The sequence below is a fragment of the Vipera ursinii genome, assembly GCF_947247035.1.
Source record: "Vipera ursinii genome assembly, chromosome: 1".
Classification (NCBI taxonomy): Eukaryota; Metazoa; Chordata; class Lepidosauria; order Squamata; family Viperidae; genus Vipera; species Vipera ursinii.
This window is the reverse complement of record NC_139512.1, coordinates 290069022-290085795: the sequence shown is the minus strand read 5'-3', so window position 1 is coordinate 290085795 and position 16774 is coordinate 290069022. Positions and strand designations below refer to the sequence as shown.

General features: G+C 37.6%; 1 protein-coding gene across 1 annotated transcript in view; it reads right to left on the bottom strand.

The window, feature by feature from the left end:
* KIF26B (kinesin family member 26B) overlaps window positions 1–16774 on the bottom strand; it is a 334140-nt gene that overhangs the window by 115136 nt on the left and 202230 nt on the right. Inside the window, exon 5 of the mRNA XM_083349906.1 lies at window positions 6112–6295. Within this exon, the coding sequence (XP_083206032.1) occupies window positions 6112–6295 (184 nt within the window). The remainder of the gene's footprint in view (window positions 1–6111; window positions 6296–16774) is intronic.

Sequence of the window (16774 nt, the reverse complement as noted above, 5' to 3'; positions counted from 1 at the left end):
ACAGTTCAGAAAACACTAATTTTCAGACAAAAAAGGGGAACAAAACTTAAAACATATATATTTTGCCACATATAAGAATGTCTAATGAATCTTTTTTAGAGTTTGAATTATCATCAATTTCTATTTCTAAAATTTTATCTTAATAAATGTCATTACCATCTTGATTGTGCTGATTTTTCTTCCATTTCATATTACATTTATATTTTTCATGGATGAAACATACATACTTGGAAACAAAAACGCATCACCGTATTTCAAATCTTAACCATTTTATATATCATTTACAATGAAACTACGAGATATATCTGAGCAACTTTTTTAAAACATTAAACTAACAAGACTAATAAAATACACCCCCTACTCTATACGATAAATATAACCTCAGATTTTCTTTAATGTATCACCAATTACTAAGTTGGTGCATTTCAAAAACAGAGAAGCTGCGTAATGTTGTAGCTGAATCAATAAACTAGATTAGATCATCAGTCTCTGTTATTATAGCACTATTACAGCAAAACCTCTAACATCTTTTTCATCCTGTCCATTGAGCAAGGGAGTTCATGGGTACACATAAAACAACAAAACATTTAAAGTCTTGAAGTCAGATGGGCTTCAGAATGAAATATATGAGAGGCTTTATTGAAACACATAGGACCAATTCACCCATCACGATAAATCAGATTTTGTTGACTTTGGGCCTGTTGTAATCTAGCAATATACTGGTAGATACCACCATGTGGATGTTCATCCTACCGAAAGCACTTAAACCAACCAAGAAATCGCTGTTCATTTTAACCGCTATGCTTCAATGGTGTGTTTTATCTTGTTTTTCCCCAAAACAAAAATCAAAAGATAAAATTTATTCTTATAAGGTTCTGGCTCATAAGAATACCAATCAATGGATTCCTCTATGAACATAATTTTTAACAAATTGTTACGGCAGATTCCATGGATCATTTTTAGGGACACTAAGCAGTATACACCAGACATTTACTTCATCCCAGTGGTAATTAAATGGTAATGGATCACAGTGTTTTACTTCTATCATAAATCTATAGCATAAATTCCGAGATATCAAGCGGTTCACTTTACTCAGCATCAGGCTGCTAGAATCACAAACACGTACCCTTATTATTTTCACAGTTTCTCCATTTCACAATTTCTCCATTGCAAATACATACCATTGCTCAAAACACCCTTTAAAAATTATTTCTATCCTTTGCTTTTTTGCATTTCTGTGAAAATGATGATACCTCAAACCTTCATGAAAAATCATCATACACCAGGCTCTCTTGCCATATTCTCTCACATGAATAATGCATGAGAGGATCTCATATCTATTCCTTTTGCCACATGGTGGCTCAGTGGTTAGAATGCAGTATTGCCGGCAAACTCTAGCCACAGCCTGGAGTTCAATCCTGATGGGGCTCAAGGTTGACTCAGCCTTCCTCCTTCCAAAGTCAGTAAAATGAAGACCCCAATTGTTGGGGGCAATATGAAAACAATGCTTACATTGCAAACCTTCCAGACAGCGATGTAAAGCGCTGCAGGGCAGTATATAAGTTTAAATGCTATTGCTTTAGAAGCACATTCACTATTCTATTGCAAGTAAATGAAAACAACCACCTAGCTTAAATGTCAAGTACTCACTGGCACAATCATCCCATCTTTCCTTCAGAAAGAAAAAATAAATATTCATCAAAAGCATCGTTGTGGAAAGCTGGGCCAAGGGTTCTAGATAGTCCATGGGGTTTTTTCCCCCCAGCTTTGACTTTCTGATAGGAGCCTCCCTTCCTTCTTTCTTCCTCAGTAAAAGATGCTAAACTTTTTTCCCCCCCTCAAAATGTACTATTAGTCGGTCCAGCAAAGATTTCAGTCAATCCATCAAACCTGTTTCCTGAAGAATATCCTTGTAATGGGCCACTCCAACTTGAGGGCTAAAGGCCACCTGGCTTTCATTTCATGTGGAACTATTTAATTTATAGAACAATCTGTTTGACTACAATGATGAACGCACATGTCTTCTTAAAATGCCTCATGGGGTATTCCTCCTTGTTCCCATTTCTGTAACCATAGTAACTTGGAGGAGAAACAGTTTTTGTTCTTCCTCTCAGAAATTGTTTCCAAGGGATAATGGTTTTAACTCTCATTTGTCCTACAGCAATTAACTTTTGACTTACTCTGGATCCCAGTGCAGAACTTTCAACAGGCAGGATAACTTTTTTTTTCATTGTTAATATTCTCTTGATGAATACTGGCAGCACATATTTCAGAAGCTGGATGGACTTTTCAAAAAATTTAGAATACTTAAAAAATGGCCAAGAAAGTCCACCTCTGAATGCAATGAAAAGAATCTATGAAAGTTCTATGTGCTTTAACCTGTTTTTCCTCATTTATTTTTGAACATGGGTAAGATATTGTTTGATTTCTATTTCTCCAAATTTCTAAACAAATATACTTGCTATAAATAATCTAAAATGACAAGGAAGGAAACAGTCTTTTCTCCTAAGGACTAATCATATAATGATTTAAATGAACTATAGCTAATACACCAGTGATCCATTATGAATAGCATATATTACAGTTGTCAAAAAGAAATTTCAGTCAATTAATTACCAGAACCTTAGTTAATTACATTTGCATGCATATCTCCACAACCCTCATATTTCATATGACAACTAACTGTCTTCTTTGGGCTTTATTGTTATATATGATGTACTTTAATGTTTGTTAATAATAATGTTTGGTCTACTGGTTACGGCATGAGACTAGAAACCAGGAGACTATGAGTTCTTGTCCTGCCTTAGGCATAAAAGGTGACCTTAGGCCAGTCATTTTCTCTCAGTGCAACTCTCTTCACAGGGTTGTTGTTGCGGAGAAAATAGGAGGAGCAGGAGGAGGAAATATTAGATATGTTCGCTGCCTTCAGTTACTTATAACAATAATAAAGGTAGGATTAAAAATTAACTTTTTAAGAACTACTGTATTTTTAAACATCATTCATCCTGAATAGGGATTTACAAAGAAGTATATTTCCTCTGAATACTAAAGTTAATACCATTCATCTGGATCTGAGGGAGAATGGGAGAAAGAGGCAAAGCAAAGTCCAGTGAAGAATCACAAGACTGGTCTCATGATGAAAAATTATATTGTTAAATCTGAACCAGGTGCCTTCTTTTTGATATGTTCCTGCTTATTAGAATAGGTTCTCTTCATCTGAGATGGAGACATTGCACTGGTTTTTATATAAAGTTCTTGTGGTAATATACTAAGTATATACGATTCTAATTCTTGATTTGGTGTATATTGTACTGTAAATTGCTTAGAGTCATTTGCTCCTGAAGCAATATAAAGTCTTTTAAATAAACAAATTAATAATCCAATCCCACTATTCACATAGTATATTTCCTGAAACATTCTTGCTTCATGCTCATCCTTATCTGAACTGGCATAATATATGGTTCAGCTTAAAACAAACTGTAAAAATGCCTTTTAGATATGTGTAAAATATTCCCATTCTTCACATTCAAAATGCTGATTTTGTACTCAAATCTCCTTCAGTGGGAAATAGACCATCTCATTCATTTTGCTTTTGAGGTAAAAAGCAGTTGAGTTCAAAATACTCTGATCTGAGCTCAGAACACTTTCAAAATGTTAGAAACAGAATGCTTTTCATTTTTATACTTAGAATATTAAATCTGAAATGTTTTGCACACTTAGACGTTTTTGTATATTCTTCCCTTTTTTGGAAAGAAAGGACTCACTTAGTTCCCCTATTATGCCCTCAACTATCAATATATGGAATAAAAATAATTACTTATGGTGGAAACATTCCACATTCAGATATAGAATTTCAGGCATTTTTAACAAATATACGATAATAAAGTATGTTAGTATTTGAGTTCTACATCTTAAGACCTTGTCCATTGAACCCTTTACTCTTCTGATCATCCAGGATTCAGCTGGGAATAATCTGAAGAACAGTTAAATTCACATTTGTTTAAAGTTGAGCATCTCTCTTTGCGTGACTTGGGGTTTTGATAAAGCCGATTACTAGACTATGCAGAAAGCTCATTCATGCAAATACAAAATAAGCTCCAATAAATATATAGCATATGATTCCTCAACCCTCATACTCCATTCAGGCCAGAATTTAAGAATTATTTCAGAAAGCACTTCTGATCTTGCCCTTTGATCTTGAATTAAATTTGCATAATTGTAGTCTGCTTTGGTAAGAAAGCCAGAAGAAAGAAGCTTATAGGCCAAAGTGGGACTGTTTGTAAGTAATGTAGGCTCTAAAATGCCAGGTCTGTAATCAGGATCAATAAAACATGGCTAAGCTTGGGCAGAAGCGAAGAGCAGGTTCATTTAATGCAAATGTGGGAACTGCTTATTATTTTATCATAATTGTTTCCTGGCAATGTGAGTGAACAGCTATAATGATATCAAAATAACATCGTAGTAGTACCAGAACTATTTGCTACATAAACATAATCCAAGTATGGGTTAGCTAATGTATTATTGTATTGTATTGATTATTACTGTATTAATCTCTGAAATAATGGCTTTGTTTATCAATTCTAGTTCAAAATCCTTTTTACATTTGAGAAGCAAATGTTGGAATTCCTCAAACGTAGTTATAAGACCACTAAAATGTCCTATGAAATCATTCCCATCAACTACATATATACTGTATGTCCAAAGAAATATCAGGTAATATGAGTCTTCTAACTCTCTTGCTACATGTAATTATCTGCAATGTACACTTCTTTAATTGATGGAAATTAATCTAGAAGAAAGAGAAGGGTCAGAAATTACATGACATATTATTTTCTTCTTTCACTGCACTATCCTTAAGAATTTTAGTTCCAGTCCGTTTGAGACTGGCATTAAATGCCATTAAAAAGCAATGTAACTATTATTTTTAGAGCAATGTACATGAAATTAAAGTAGAATAATAGTGAAATACATTTGCCAAGGTGGATTGACATTCTGCCATTTTTACCATTTGTCAAGAATGTACAGGAAGCTACTTATTTCTAGTTCCAGTTGGTTTTGGTACTTGATCTGTATTTATAGAGAGGGATGCGAGATAGAAAAAGATAATAAATAATTACTTTTCTCAAATGTTAATGTTATACCGTTGATAATTGCTATTTTCCTGGGAATAAGCCTGATCAAATCAGAGCAAACGTGCATAGAATTACACTGTAAATAACCAAATCTTTTTTTTTTTACTGCAAACATGTATCAAGTTAATAGGGATAGTTGATTCAACCCATACTGTTACAATACAATATTTATCTACTGATTACTCTGGAATAGTCTATTTAATGTATCTAATACTTATCTATTACTTAATCTATTATGGTGGAGTATATGATTTAGTGAGCTCTCTTTTGAGGTCATTTTTTGAGGTTAATTTATTTATACTAATTAAAAATGGCTTCAAAGAAATAGGTACTAAGGAGTCAGCTTTGTCAACATTGCCTGAGTAAGGGTGGAAGAATAAATGCACAGTTGTAGGGGGAAAATCTCATATGCAGGAATAACGTTTCCTTGTTTTGAAGCTACTTTTGGCATTAAAGAATCAAGCTATTGCATTTTGCCTCTTTGTTAATCTAACCCAGATATGTCAAACACAAGGCCCGGGGGCCAGATCCGGCCCGTGAAATGGTTTCATGCGGCCCGCAAAGCCATCCTGGAAACAGTGAGGGAACGGCCCCCACTGCCTTGGCCCTGGCCCAGAGACCCTCCTTCTGCCAGAGACCCTCAGATCTGTCCCACTCCTGCCCAGGCCCCCATAGGCACCCTTGATGCGAACGATGTAGAGCTGTCCATGCCCACCCAGTAGGCCATACGCACTCTAGCCATGCCCACCCAGTAGGCCACGCCCACCCAGATCATACCCACTCGGCCCCCTGAGGGCAACCGCAATGCTGATGCGGCCCTCAATGAAATTGAGTTTGACACCCCTGATCTAACCAGTTATGGTAAAAATTTCAGCTGGTGCCAACTGACAGACCCAGGCTTTAAGAGATGCCATTTTTGGGCTCACAACTTTTGTTTTGCTGTAACAGATTAGTAGAAGTATAAAGGTTTAATCTGTACCTTGCCCACTCCTGGAGTATCTTTCACCTTGCTGACTGCCCTTAATAAACAAGGTGGAGCTGGTGGAGGTGAGGTCTGTAAGATCATGCTGAATTTCGTGGCAAATAGATGAGATTCAGAAACGGAGGATGCTGAGGGTCTGTGCTTCTTCTTTTTGGATGACAGATTCAACTTCTGAGCAGCTCTGTAAGAGGAAAAAGAAAACGAAATGACAATGCTATAAAATAATTAATGAAATCTCCACCTTGTTGCTAAGTGATGTCAGCTACAAAACTGCCTATAAAAGTGACTTTTTTGTGTTTATTGCATGAATCAATCTTAATTAAAACAGGCAAAAATTTAGAAATGGTTAAATTTATACATGGTACTTTTTATTATATAGTTCTTCAGGTAAGAATACAGGCCTTGTTGTAGCCAACCAAAACAAAATTAATACAGCATTTAAAAAGGAGTTAATATTAGAAAATTCTGTTTTAGAACGGATAGTTGGTTCACAACATATTTTTGTTGTGGGTGTCATGTGAATACATGTGAAATATTGGATATAAGGAACAATTATGAGTATATTATGTTAATTTCTATTACTGTGCCCAAGGAAAATCAACAACATATAAAGAACTTGCACCAAGATATTTTGAACTTAAAACAATATGTAGTCTGTTTCCTGTTATGCAGGGGGAGAGGAAAAAAAGGGAGATGTAGAGATGTATGCGTGCAGCTGAGAATCAAACATACAAGCAACAACTCAGAAAGTTAAATAAACTGCACTTTGATTCAAGTACTGAGAACTCAAATTTCTTATACTTTCAATATATAAACAGACATTTCCTGTATTCAAATTTAGGACATTGCTACAATCCAACTTCCAAATATACGGCTACAATTTTCAATTTGCTGTATCTAGTGCATGAGAATGGCTTTAATACTGGAAAAATATTTTAGAAAGTTTTTCTCCTGCAATTGTAATTACACTATATGTACACAAAGAACAGATGAAGTTATAAGTTCCTTAGATGTCTCCATGGTTGGACAGACTGGAACTTTGAACTCTCTTTTTTTAAGAGTCTGGTGTACTTTTATTTTTTATATATTTTTAAATTCTACAAATTTGACTTGCCATTATACAACTAACATGTGGGAACAAGTATAGACCAATTACCACATGAATGTCTCCAAACAGTCTTCTCTTCAGCAGCTGAAAAAAATGTTTTGCGATGATCTCTTTGGATTAGCATTAATTCCTCCTCCTCTATGTTCTCCAGTCCAATTGGAAAATCACAGTGAATCTTAGATCTTGATTGGTTCAAAATTAATATGCGTTTAATGGAGCTCCTTGTAATTAGATTAATTTAATATACGTTGAACTAACTCCATGGGGGTGCCAATGAGGCCAAGAAAGGTAAAGGATCAAAGACTTGCAAAGATAAGAGTGAAGTCAGATGGTGAGAGAAATGATACTTAGTGATTTAAAAAAGAACAATGATGTCAATGGATTTCACCTCACTTCAACAAAGAAACTGTGACCTCAGAGAATTAGAACAAGGCATTGAAAGCATAGTGGTCAAAGATGTTAGGTGTACAGCAGAAGGATGACAAGCTGCTCACATATGTCTTGCTCTGAAAAACTACTTGCCACCAAAATAAAATTTGGGAGGAATGGGTTTGTAAGATTGGGAACTGAATTTAGTATGCATTTAGATGTTATCTCCTGTCTCTTTTGCTGTAGTAGAGTCAGCTGTTGGTATTTTCTCAAGTAACCATTCCTGCCTTACTCTTGAGGAATAATCTTCTCACAGGCAGATGCATTGGGCCTGGCTTTTCTTATGACTGCCTCAAACATGTATGTCACTTTGCTTCATCAGAAAGCCTTCCTTAGACAAGCTAATACTAGCCCATGTAATACAAGCTGGACACCAGAAATTATCAAGTGCTGTCTGGTACAAGGGGTGACTTTACAACCAGAGTATTTACGAAGTATGGGTTTGAAAATGAATCAGCTAAGAACTTGAATATTTCTTGGCAAATGCCCATGCTTTCTTTAAACAGCTTTCCTTATCCTGGGCCTAGGGAATTTGGTGAAGGCCACAAGAGTACCTTGTTGATATCATTCCCTGGGCTATAAAGTACCGTATATACTTGAGTATAAGCCGACTCGAGTATAAGCCGAGACCCCCAATTTCACCCCCAAAAACTGGAAAAAGTTGGTGACTTGAGTATAAGCCGATCCGCCGTTCTGCAAGCCTCCGCCGCCGGCTGCTTCGTTCCGCAGCGGAAAGAAGCAGGCAGGCAGGGGGCGGAGGAACGGAGACCCGGCGACGTTTGGGGAGGTTTGGGCGCCTCTCCAAATATCCCCAAACGTCGCCGAGTCTCCGTTCCTCTGTGCCCTGCCTGCCTGCTTCTTTCCACAGCGGAAAGAAGCAGGCAGGCAGGGCACAGAGGAACGGAGACCCGGCGACGTTTGGGGATATTTGGAGAGGCGCCCAAACCTCCCCAAACGTCGCCGGGTCTCCGTTCCTCCGCCCCCTGCCTGCCTGCTTCTTTCCGCTGTGGAAAGAAGCAGGCAGGCAGGGCACAGAGGAACGGAGACCCGGCGACGTTTGGGGATATTTGGAGAGGCGCCCAAACCTCCCCAAACGTCGCCGGGTCTCCGTTCCTCCGCCCCCTGCCTGCCTGCTTCTTTCCGCTGTGGAAAGAAGCAGGCAGGCAGGGCACAGAGGAACGGAGACCCGGCGACGTTTGGGGATATTTGGAGAGGCGCCCAAACCTCCCCAAACGTCGCCGGGTCTCCGTTCCTCCGCCCCCTGCCTGCCTGCTTCTTTCCGCTGTGGAAAGAAGCAGGCAGGCAGGGCACAGAGGAACGGAGACCCGGCGACGTTTGGGGATATTTGGAGAGGCGCCCAAACCTCCCCAAACGTCGCCGGGTCTCCGTTCCTCCGCCCCCTGCCTGCCTGCTTCTTTCCGCTGTGGAAAGAAGCAGGCAGGCAGGGCACAGAGGAACGGAGACCCGGCGACGTTTGGGGATATTTGGAGAGGCGCCCAAACCTCCCCAAACGTCGCCGGGTCTCCGTTCCTCCGCCCCCTGCCTGCCTGCTTCTTTCCGCTGTGGAAAGAAGCAGGCAGGCAGGGCACAGAGGAACGGAGACCCGGCGACGTTTGGGGATATTTGGAGAGGCGCCCAAACCTCCCCAAACGTCGCCGGGTCTCCGTTCCTCCGCCCCCTGCCTGCCTGCTTCTTTCCGCTGTGGAAAGAAGCAGGCAGGCAGGGCACAGAGGAACGGAGACCCGGCGACGTTTGGGGATATTTGGAGAGGCGCCCAAACCTCCCCAAACGTCGCCGGGTCTCCGTTCCTCCGCCCCCTGCCTGCCTGCTTCTTTCCGCTGTGGAAAGAAGCAGGCAGGCAGGGCGCAGAGGAACGGAGACCCGGCTTCGTTTGGGGAGGTTTGGGGAGGTGCGCGCGCACCTCCCCAAACCTCCCCAAACTTCGGCAGGTCTCCGGACGGCGGTGGCTTGGGAGAGGTGAGCGCGATCCCGGAAGCTCCAAAGCCTCGGCCGCGCACAAGTCCTCGGTAAGTTTTTTTGTTGACTGGAGTATAAGCCGAAGTGGAATTTTTCAGCCCAAAAAGTGGGCTGAAAAATTCGGCTTATACGCAAGTATATACGGTATCTTTAGTCCTTGTCTATCTTGCTCCATTGTTTATACACGTTTACCCTCCAAATTGTTATTCAATTGTCCATTTTTTCAATTCTGTGGTTTTAATGAATGTTTACCAAAAATAAATATTCTGTATAAAAGATAAACATATAGCTCTCCTGAGTACACTCTGAAAGCCTGTGCTGCATATTTTTAAGCTTTTGTGTCAATTAATTTTTAAGAATGGCAACATCTTAATTTATGCCAACATATAATTCCAAGACAGATTCTTTATCATATCTACAGTTTATACCCAAATTATTTCTGTTATTATATTCGGTTAGATGCTTTTACATCTCTCCTGTTTATTTTCCCAAATATTCTAACACTTTGTTGTTCTGCTACTTTAATTAGTATTTAATTTTTTAAAAATACGTATTGAACCAAAATATCCATTGCTGACATTTTTTCTTAAAGAATTATTGGAAGATAAATGGTCTTTTCAAAACCTTAGAATGATATGCCATTTTGACAGTACTAACCTTTGGAATGGCATTAAAACAGGACAGCCTGATTTCATGTTGGCCAACAATTGAAAAAATGAATGTAAAATACACATACTACATTTTTTCTCTTTTTCTATTAGAAGTGAAAAATGAAGGACTGTGGATAATAGTATAATAATTACAAGCTCCTCTCTTATCTATGGGAAAAGGCCTAAGAAAGTTTTCTTTCCAAATGCATCAAAATAGTTGATGTTCACAAGATATTGCTTAATTTATATGTATAAATGTGATTATCACAATGGTGCTAATTCAAAGTGGACCTTTAATCTCCTTAAAGAGTTTATACAATGACTTATGTATGGGAAATTATGAAAAATCTGTACAGATTGTTTCCCCAAATGAAGTTAAGATTTAAGATTTTCATCAACCCAGCCATTAATAGCAATGCAAATCTCAATTGTAACAGTTCTTTGAGTTACATTTGGGCCCTCCCAAAATTGAAGGAACAAAACCACAACAGAGTTTGTTAAAACAATATTTCAAATTAGTAATCTGAAATAAAATGCTGTTAGAAATAAAATGTTAACACTGACATAAAACTGCTAGGGAAGTTTGTCTGTCAATTTGGGGCAGATATCATCAATATGCTAACTATACTCAAATTAATATTATCATGCCAAATTGGGGGTGTAATAAAAGTTCTGACCTGGAATCTGGAGAGCTTATATGGATGAAATTAATTAATTAAATCTGTGCTAGATGGCGCTGCTGTTTGTCTGTAAATGATCTGCCTCAACTCTGGTCCCAAAACTAACTTTCCACACCTTCTAAAAGGACACATTCATATTTTGGGATCCTGGTGGAATCTCAGCTTATGTAGTGTGGAGCAAGGGGAAGCTGTGGTCTTTGTCCAGCTTCACCTGATAAAGGAGAATATTTGAGGCTTAGGGTTGAAATGAGAGGTCCTTGGTGCTGTCTGAGTTTGGATGTTTCTTGCAGTTGTTTCATTACCAAATGAAATGTTTTCATCTGCAAGAAAACAATCAAGTTCAGAGGACCCTCTCATTTCAGCTGATGGACCTGACAACAGTGACCCATGCTCTCTTCCCTTTGCAACTAGACTATTGCAACACATTCTTCCTAAAGCTGCCTTTAGATTATCCAGAAGCTATGACTAGTCCAGAATCTGTAACCCTTCAGCTAACTGGAGTTATATTTAGACAGGCATTCATCCAATGCTATGGACACTACACTAGTTACTATTTTCATAATGGTACAATTCAAAATGTACCATTCAATTACCTTTAAAGCCTACATAGTTTAGTTTCTGGATACTCATAGAATCATCTTTGCCAACAAGATTTGTTCCAGACCATCCACTATTTGAACAGGGACTCCTGAGGGGGCCCATTCTACAGGACGTGACAGGGCAGGAATTCAACAGCATGCCTTCTTAGTGACTTCTCCCATTCTGGGGAACACTTTGATTCCTGAGATCCTGGCTTTTAGGAAGGCTCTTAAGGGCTTATTATTCCTTAAGGATGTTTGAAATTTGATTACCTAGAAAAAGCACTATAACATTCAGTTCTGGATATTCAGTTCTTCTATATTAGAAATCTACTTACTCATGAACTACTTACTACTCAAGATTTCTTTAAAAACCAAAATGGAAATTTCCATTATGTTTAAAAGTAGAACTGTAGAGTTAAATTATGTAGGAAAATTTTACGCATGCACTGAATATTGGTCTGACCAGGTTTAGCAGTAAATTCATTATAATACAGAGCTAGGTGTGTCATGCATGTATTGTTACCAAAAGAGAATACTATGATTCTTGATATTGAGGAACAATTAAAAAATGAATCAAAGTAACAATTTATTTAACTCTGAGTTGACGCTTCTGAGAAAAATACACATTTGGGGTACATTTTGGTTTTGTGGGAAGGCTGACTCAAATATACCATGTGAGCAGTTTTATACAGTTAGTTAAAATAGCTCTTTTCCAAGATTGCTAGTTAATTCAATGTAATACTATGCATGACTACTCAGAGTTAAGTGCTGCTATGAATTCAGTAGAACTTACTTCCTATAAAATATATTAGACTGCAATCTTAGACCAGGCAACCAAAGGAAAGAAAATTAAGAGTTTATGCATAGTGAAGATCCCATTGAGTGAGATTAATCACACCTGAATTCCTCAATTTAATTTGAGAATGTAACTTTCTTCAAATGGCAAATGATTTGCAGCTCAGTGATCCAAGACACAACTGAATATAATTTTAGTTTCTGCTTGCATCTGTGTTTTTGTCTATATGTTTATATGCCTACACATATCTCCATGAAAGCCTATCAGCTTGCCTCTTCAAAGCCAAATAAATCCTTACTGCCTGCTGTTATACTTTTAATCATAAACTCAATTTCATTAAAATAATACAGCTATTCAAGTTATACCTTTGGAACTATTTCAGTATATTCCTTGAGTGATTTAAGCCACTCTTTTATAGTATTGTATCTGTTAAATAAACTCAACTGGAAGTAGTATAGTCATAAAGCAAATCATTGTAATACCTTTATATACAATTATTACACACAGTCAGGACCAATTCATAATTTAATACAAAATTTGCCCCAGCATTGCAAATTTTGAAAACCCTTTGTTAAATAACTAATTAAATCTGTGGGGATTTTCCTCTAATCGGACACACTGATTTATCTTGCAGTCCAATCAGCATAGTTTCAATGTAGCATTCTCCCCACCCTCCCAGCTCTAGGTCATTTTTAAAAAAACAAGGATTTTTTTTTTTGCATTCTCCCTTTTAGATATAACAAGTTGCTATTATGCGCTTTGGAGTTGGAAGAAGAACTCTTGAAAAATATTACTAAAGATACACCATAAGGTTTCAAAGGATAAAATATAAAGTGAAATTGAAGAAATTTCTGAAATATAGGAATTGAGTTGCAGCAATTTGGACTAGTTTTGTAACTGCAAGCTTAATGCTATGATCTGCATAACAGTGGGGGCTGACGTCAGAAGTCTTGCTTAGAATTTGTATATGTTGTATACAGAGGACATACTAGCATGCTGTGATCCACAGCTGAATAAGAAGGAAAAATTTATTGGTGTGTGTGTGTGAGAGAGAGAGAGAGGGAGGGAGGGGAGGGCAGGCAGAGAGGCTCCTGTAGAAATATTTCATGAATCAGGAGTTTTTAACTGGGAATGTAAAAGATCTATTAACTGAATTTTGAGATTGTAATGGCTCATCTTCCATACATTAGAAGATAGCTGATAGTTGATAAACTTTTCCACAGATCACATTAACCATAGCAGCAGGTGTCAAAACACAACAGTGTGGTATTATGGTTAAGGCATTTCTCCTGAAATTGCTATAGACTACTTTTTCCCTTTTCCCAATTGTGCAATCGGCTATTATAACTTATTTTTTAAAAGCCACGAAAGCCTATTGTTATTACATTGGTTTTATGGAGTTTTCAGGATTTGCATTCTTCTACTATCTCCAGTGAGAAAACCTGGCCTACATACAGTAGATATTTCTAATCACTTAAATATTTCTTTGTCTCTCAGAAAATCAACTTATGGTGACAGAAAACCTATATGTAATTGTACTGAGGCTCAGCAGCTACAAATCTTGTCATTCTGTGGGAGTTAAAATACTTTAGAAGCAGGCAGCTTCTTCATTAATTTGCATATATTATATTCAAGACCACCACAGCAAGTGGCCTTCTGTATTTAATTACAATTTAAAACTCAATTCAACATTTTATGAGCAGCTTAATATAATTATCGAAGTTATGGACCTACCACATTCTAGTTATTAATGTTCCTTAACTATAATGTGTAGCAATTATTGCAGTATTTACAAACTAGCCTGTTTTGATTTTTAACACATTCTCCTGATACCAAATATTCAAATGTATGTAATGATAGTGGTTTGAAAATATGTTTTTTTTAAAAAATATATTTGGAACTCTGGTAGAATCTTGTGTTTTAAAAACTGCCTGTATTCTCCTTGGATAACTGAGAGCTTTTTCCCCTCCAAATCAACTACAGTTCCACTCAATTTGTAAAACTTCTGCTTTGTGGTTTGCAGAATAGATTCCATGGGGATATTTTCCCATTCAAAGAATTTTGAGATGCTTCCATCCCTTGAAGGCAGAGCTCTGTAGAAAGATTCATAGGTGATCTTAGCCAGCAGATCAATTCCTAAAACCTTTGACCAGTTTCACAGTCCCAGTAAAAAACCGTTCAGCTTGATTTTTCCCCATTTATGCAAACCCTCCCATACAAACATATTTGATTTCTTGCTTGGAACCCTGATTCTGGTATAGAAGGTTCTCACTAACCATCTGCCATTCCATGGAATGTCCCCAGAACAAAAACTAAGCTATCAAATCGCAACTAAAGTTCTTGAGAAACAAGTTGTATGCGTTAACATCTGTTTTATAGGAATGGGAGGCTACTTGTTTCAACTGTCCAAGCTCTGTGATTCAATTCTACTAGGCATATCTGTCCCTTCTAGATGAGTTCCTGAATTTGCTTTCCAGAGTTGAATGAGAAAACTGAAAGTCAGGCTGCTTGAATCAGGACACATCCTTATTCCCCTTTGCCTGTTACTGGCCTTAGCAGGCAATTATAACTCTTCAACAGATTATGCCTGAGCTTCTCATCCTTGTCCCCTTTTAACTCTTTTTTTTAAATTTAACAATCAAAACATCCCCCCCTTTACTGCCTGCACCCAATTAATATTAATATGCTAATTACTTATTAATAACATTTCTATCTACATTGTCATTTTCAAAAGCTTTTTATTGTTTAGTAGCCTTTTTTAGCCAAAATTTTCTTAATTCCATAGTTCTTTACATACGTACAATGATTTTTGTTCTTTTCATTTAGACAAATTTTCCATTTTCTGATGCAGCCTCTTTCATATCAATTAAACAACCTGTTGCTAATCACATAAATACAGGTAATCCCTGTATTTAAATACAGGTATTTAAATACAGGTAATTATGGTCATAATCCCCAATTATGACCATAATTGCACCCATAATTCAGTTGCAAGTTGTGCTGGTCATTAAGTGGGCCACCATGTCACCCGATTTTTCTTTTTTCCAATGCTTGTTAAACAAACACAACAGTCACTAAGCAAACACATTGGTTGTTAGGTAAGCAGTTGGGTATTTTAGCCAGAAATTGGAAATAACCATGTTTTCGGCTAAAAAAGTTGCAAATTGTATTCATGCCACCCTGTGATGCTGCATATGGCTGAAAATGCAGGCGGATTGCCAAATACTCAAAATGCAACTACGTCAGTGCAGATGGGAGGCGGGGGAGAGCCATCAGAACTTCAAAACTGGGTTGGGAGTAGCTCTGGGGAGGTCCATCATAACTTTGAATGGTTGCTATGCAACGAATTGTAAGTTAAGGGCTATCTGTATCCTCTTGGAATTGACGTTACTTTTTTCCTGACTTGCAGTATACATCCCAAATGTACTTTTATTATTAGAGGTTAAATAATGTAGGAATAGTCCACTGTTTCAGGCAGTGAACATTTTTGGAATGTGACAGCATGGCCTGGTATTCTTATCATATAATGTCATGGAGGAGTTGACAAATAAATGGCTGCCACAGTAAATACAGCCATTCACAAAATACATATTTACCAGCAGAAAATTTAGAGAAGCAGCGCCTTCTCTGGCTTGCTTTAATCTTTTTTCTGGGCAACTAGGACAGCTTCCAAAGAAATCCTGAGCCGCAGCTATCCACTAATTTTATTCTCTAGAAATAAATTTGAGAACTACATAGGGGTCAGGGGAGTTTTTTAAAAAATGAAGATAAGGCTTGAGAATAATGCTTTGCTTTACAATTATTTATCAGTTTTCCTATTATTATTATTATTATTATTATTATTATTATTATTATTATTATTATTATTATTATTATTTTAAGATAATATAAAAATAACAGGCAGGACAGAAAGTCTGAAGTGTGCTAAGGGAAATGTCTACAGCTTGTTGCACAGATCAGACCTCTTGACATTTCCTTTCCAATTTCTCCTGCACAGCTCCCTTCATTTTTGAGACATTTTCTCATCAGAAGTCAAATGGGACTCTGTTGAATATATTCATACAGCTCTGCTAGTGATTTGTTTCTATGAGGAGGAAGGGCAGAGAGCCAGAGCATAGAGCGTGCAATGGTACTTAAGTGTAGCATCTCCCCCAAAACACACATGCACACGTTCATTTGCTTAGTGCTACATTCTATGACAGGAAAACAGCTCAGCAGCTTTGCAAAAGAGTAGATAGTTTTGGCAATATAGGCAATCCTTGGTGAATATGCACACATTCAGTGACCAGTCAAAGTTACAATGTGCTGAACAAGAGGTACTTACAACAGCTCCTCACAGTTGCAACCACTGCAGCATCCCTGTGCTCACATGATCGTGATTCAAGTATGTCTAGGCTGGCTTACAGTTATAACATTGCAGAATCCTGTAGTCATGTCAT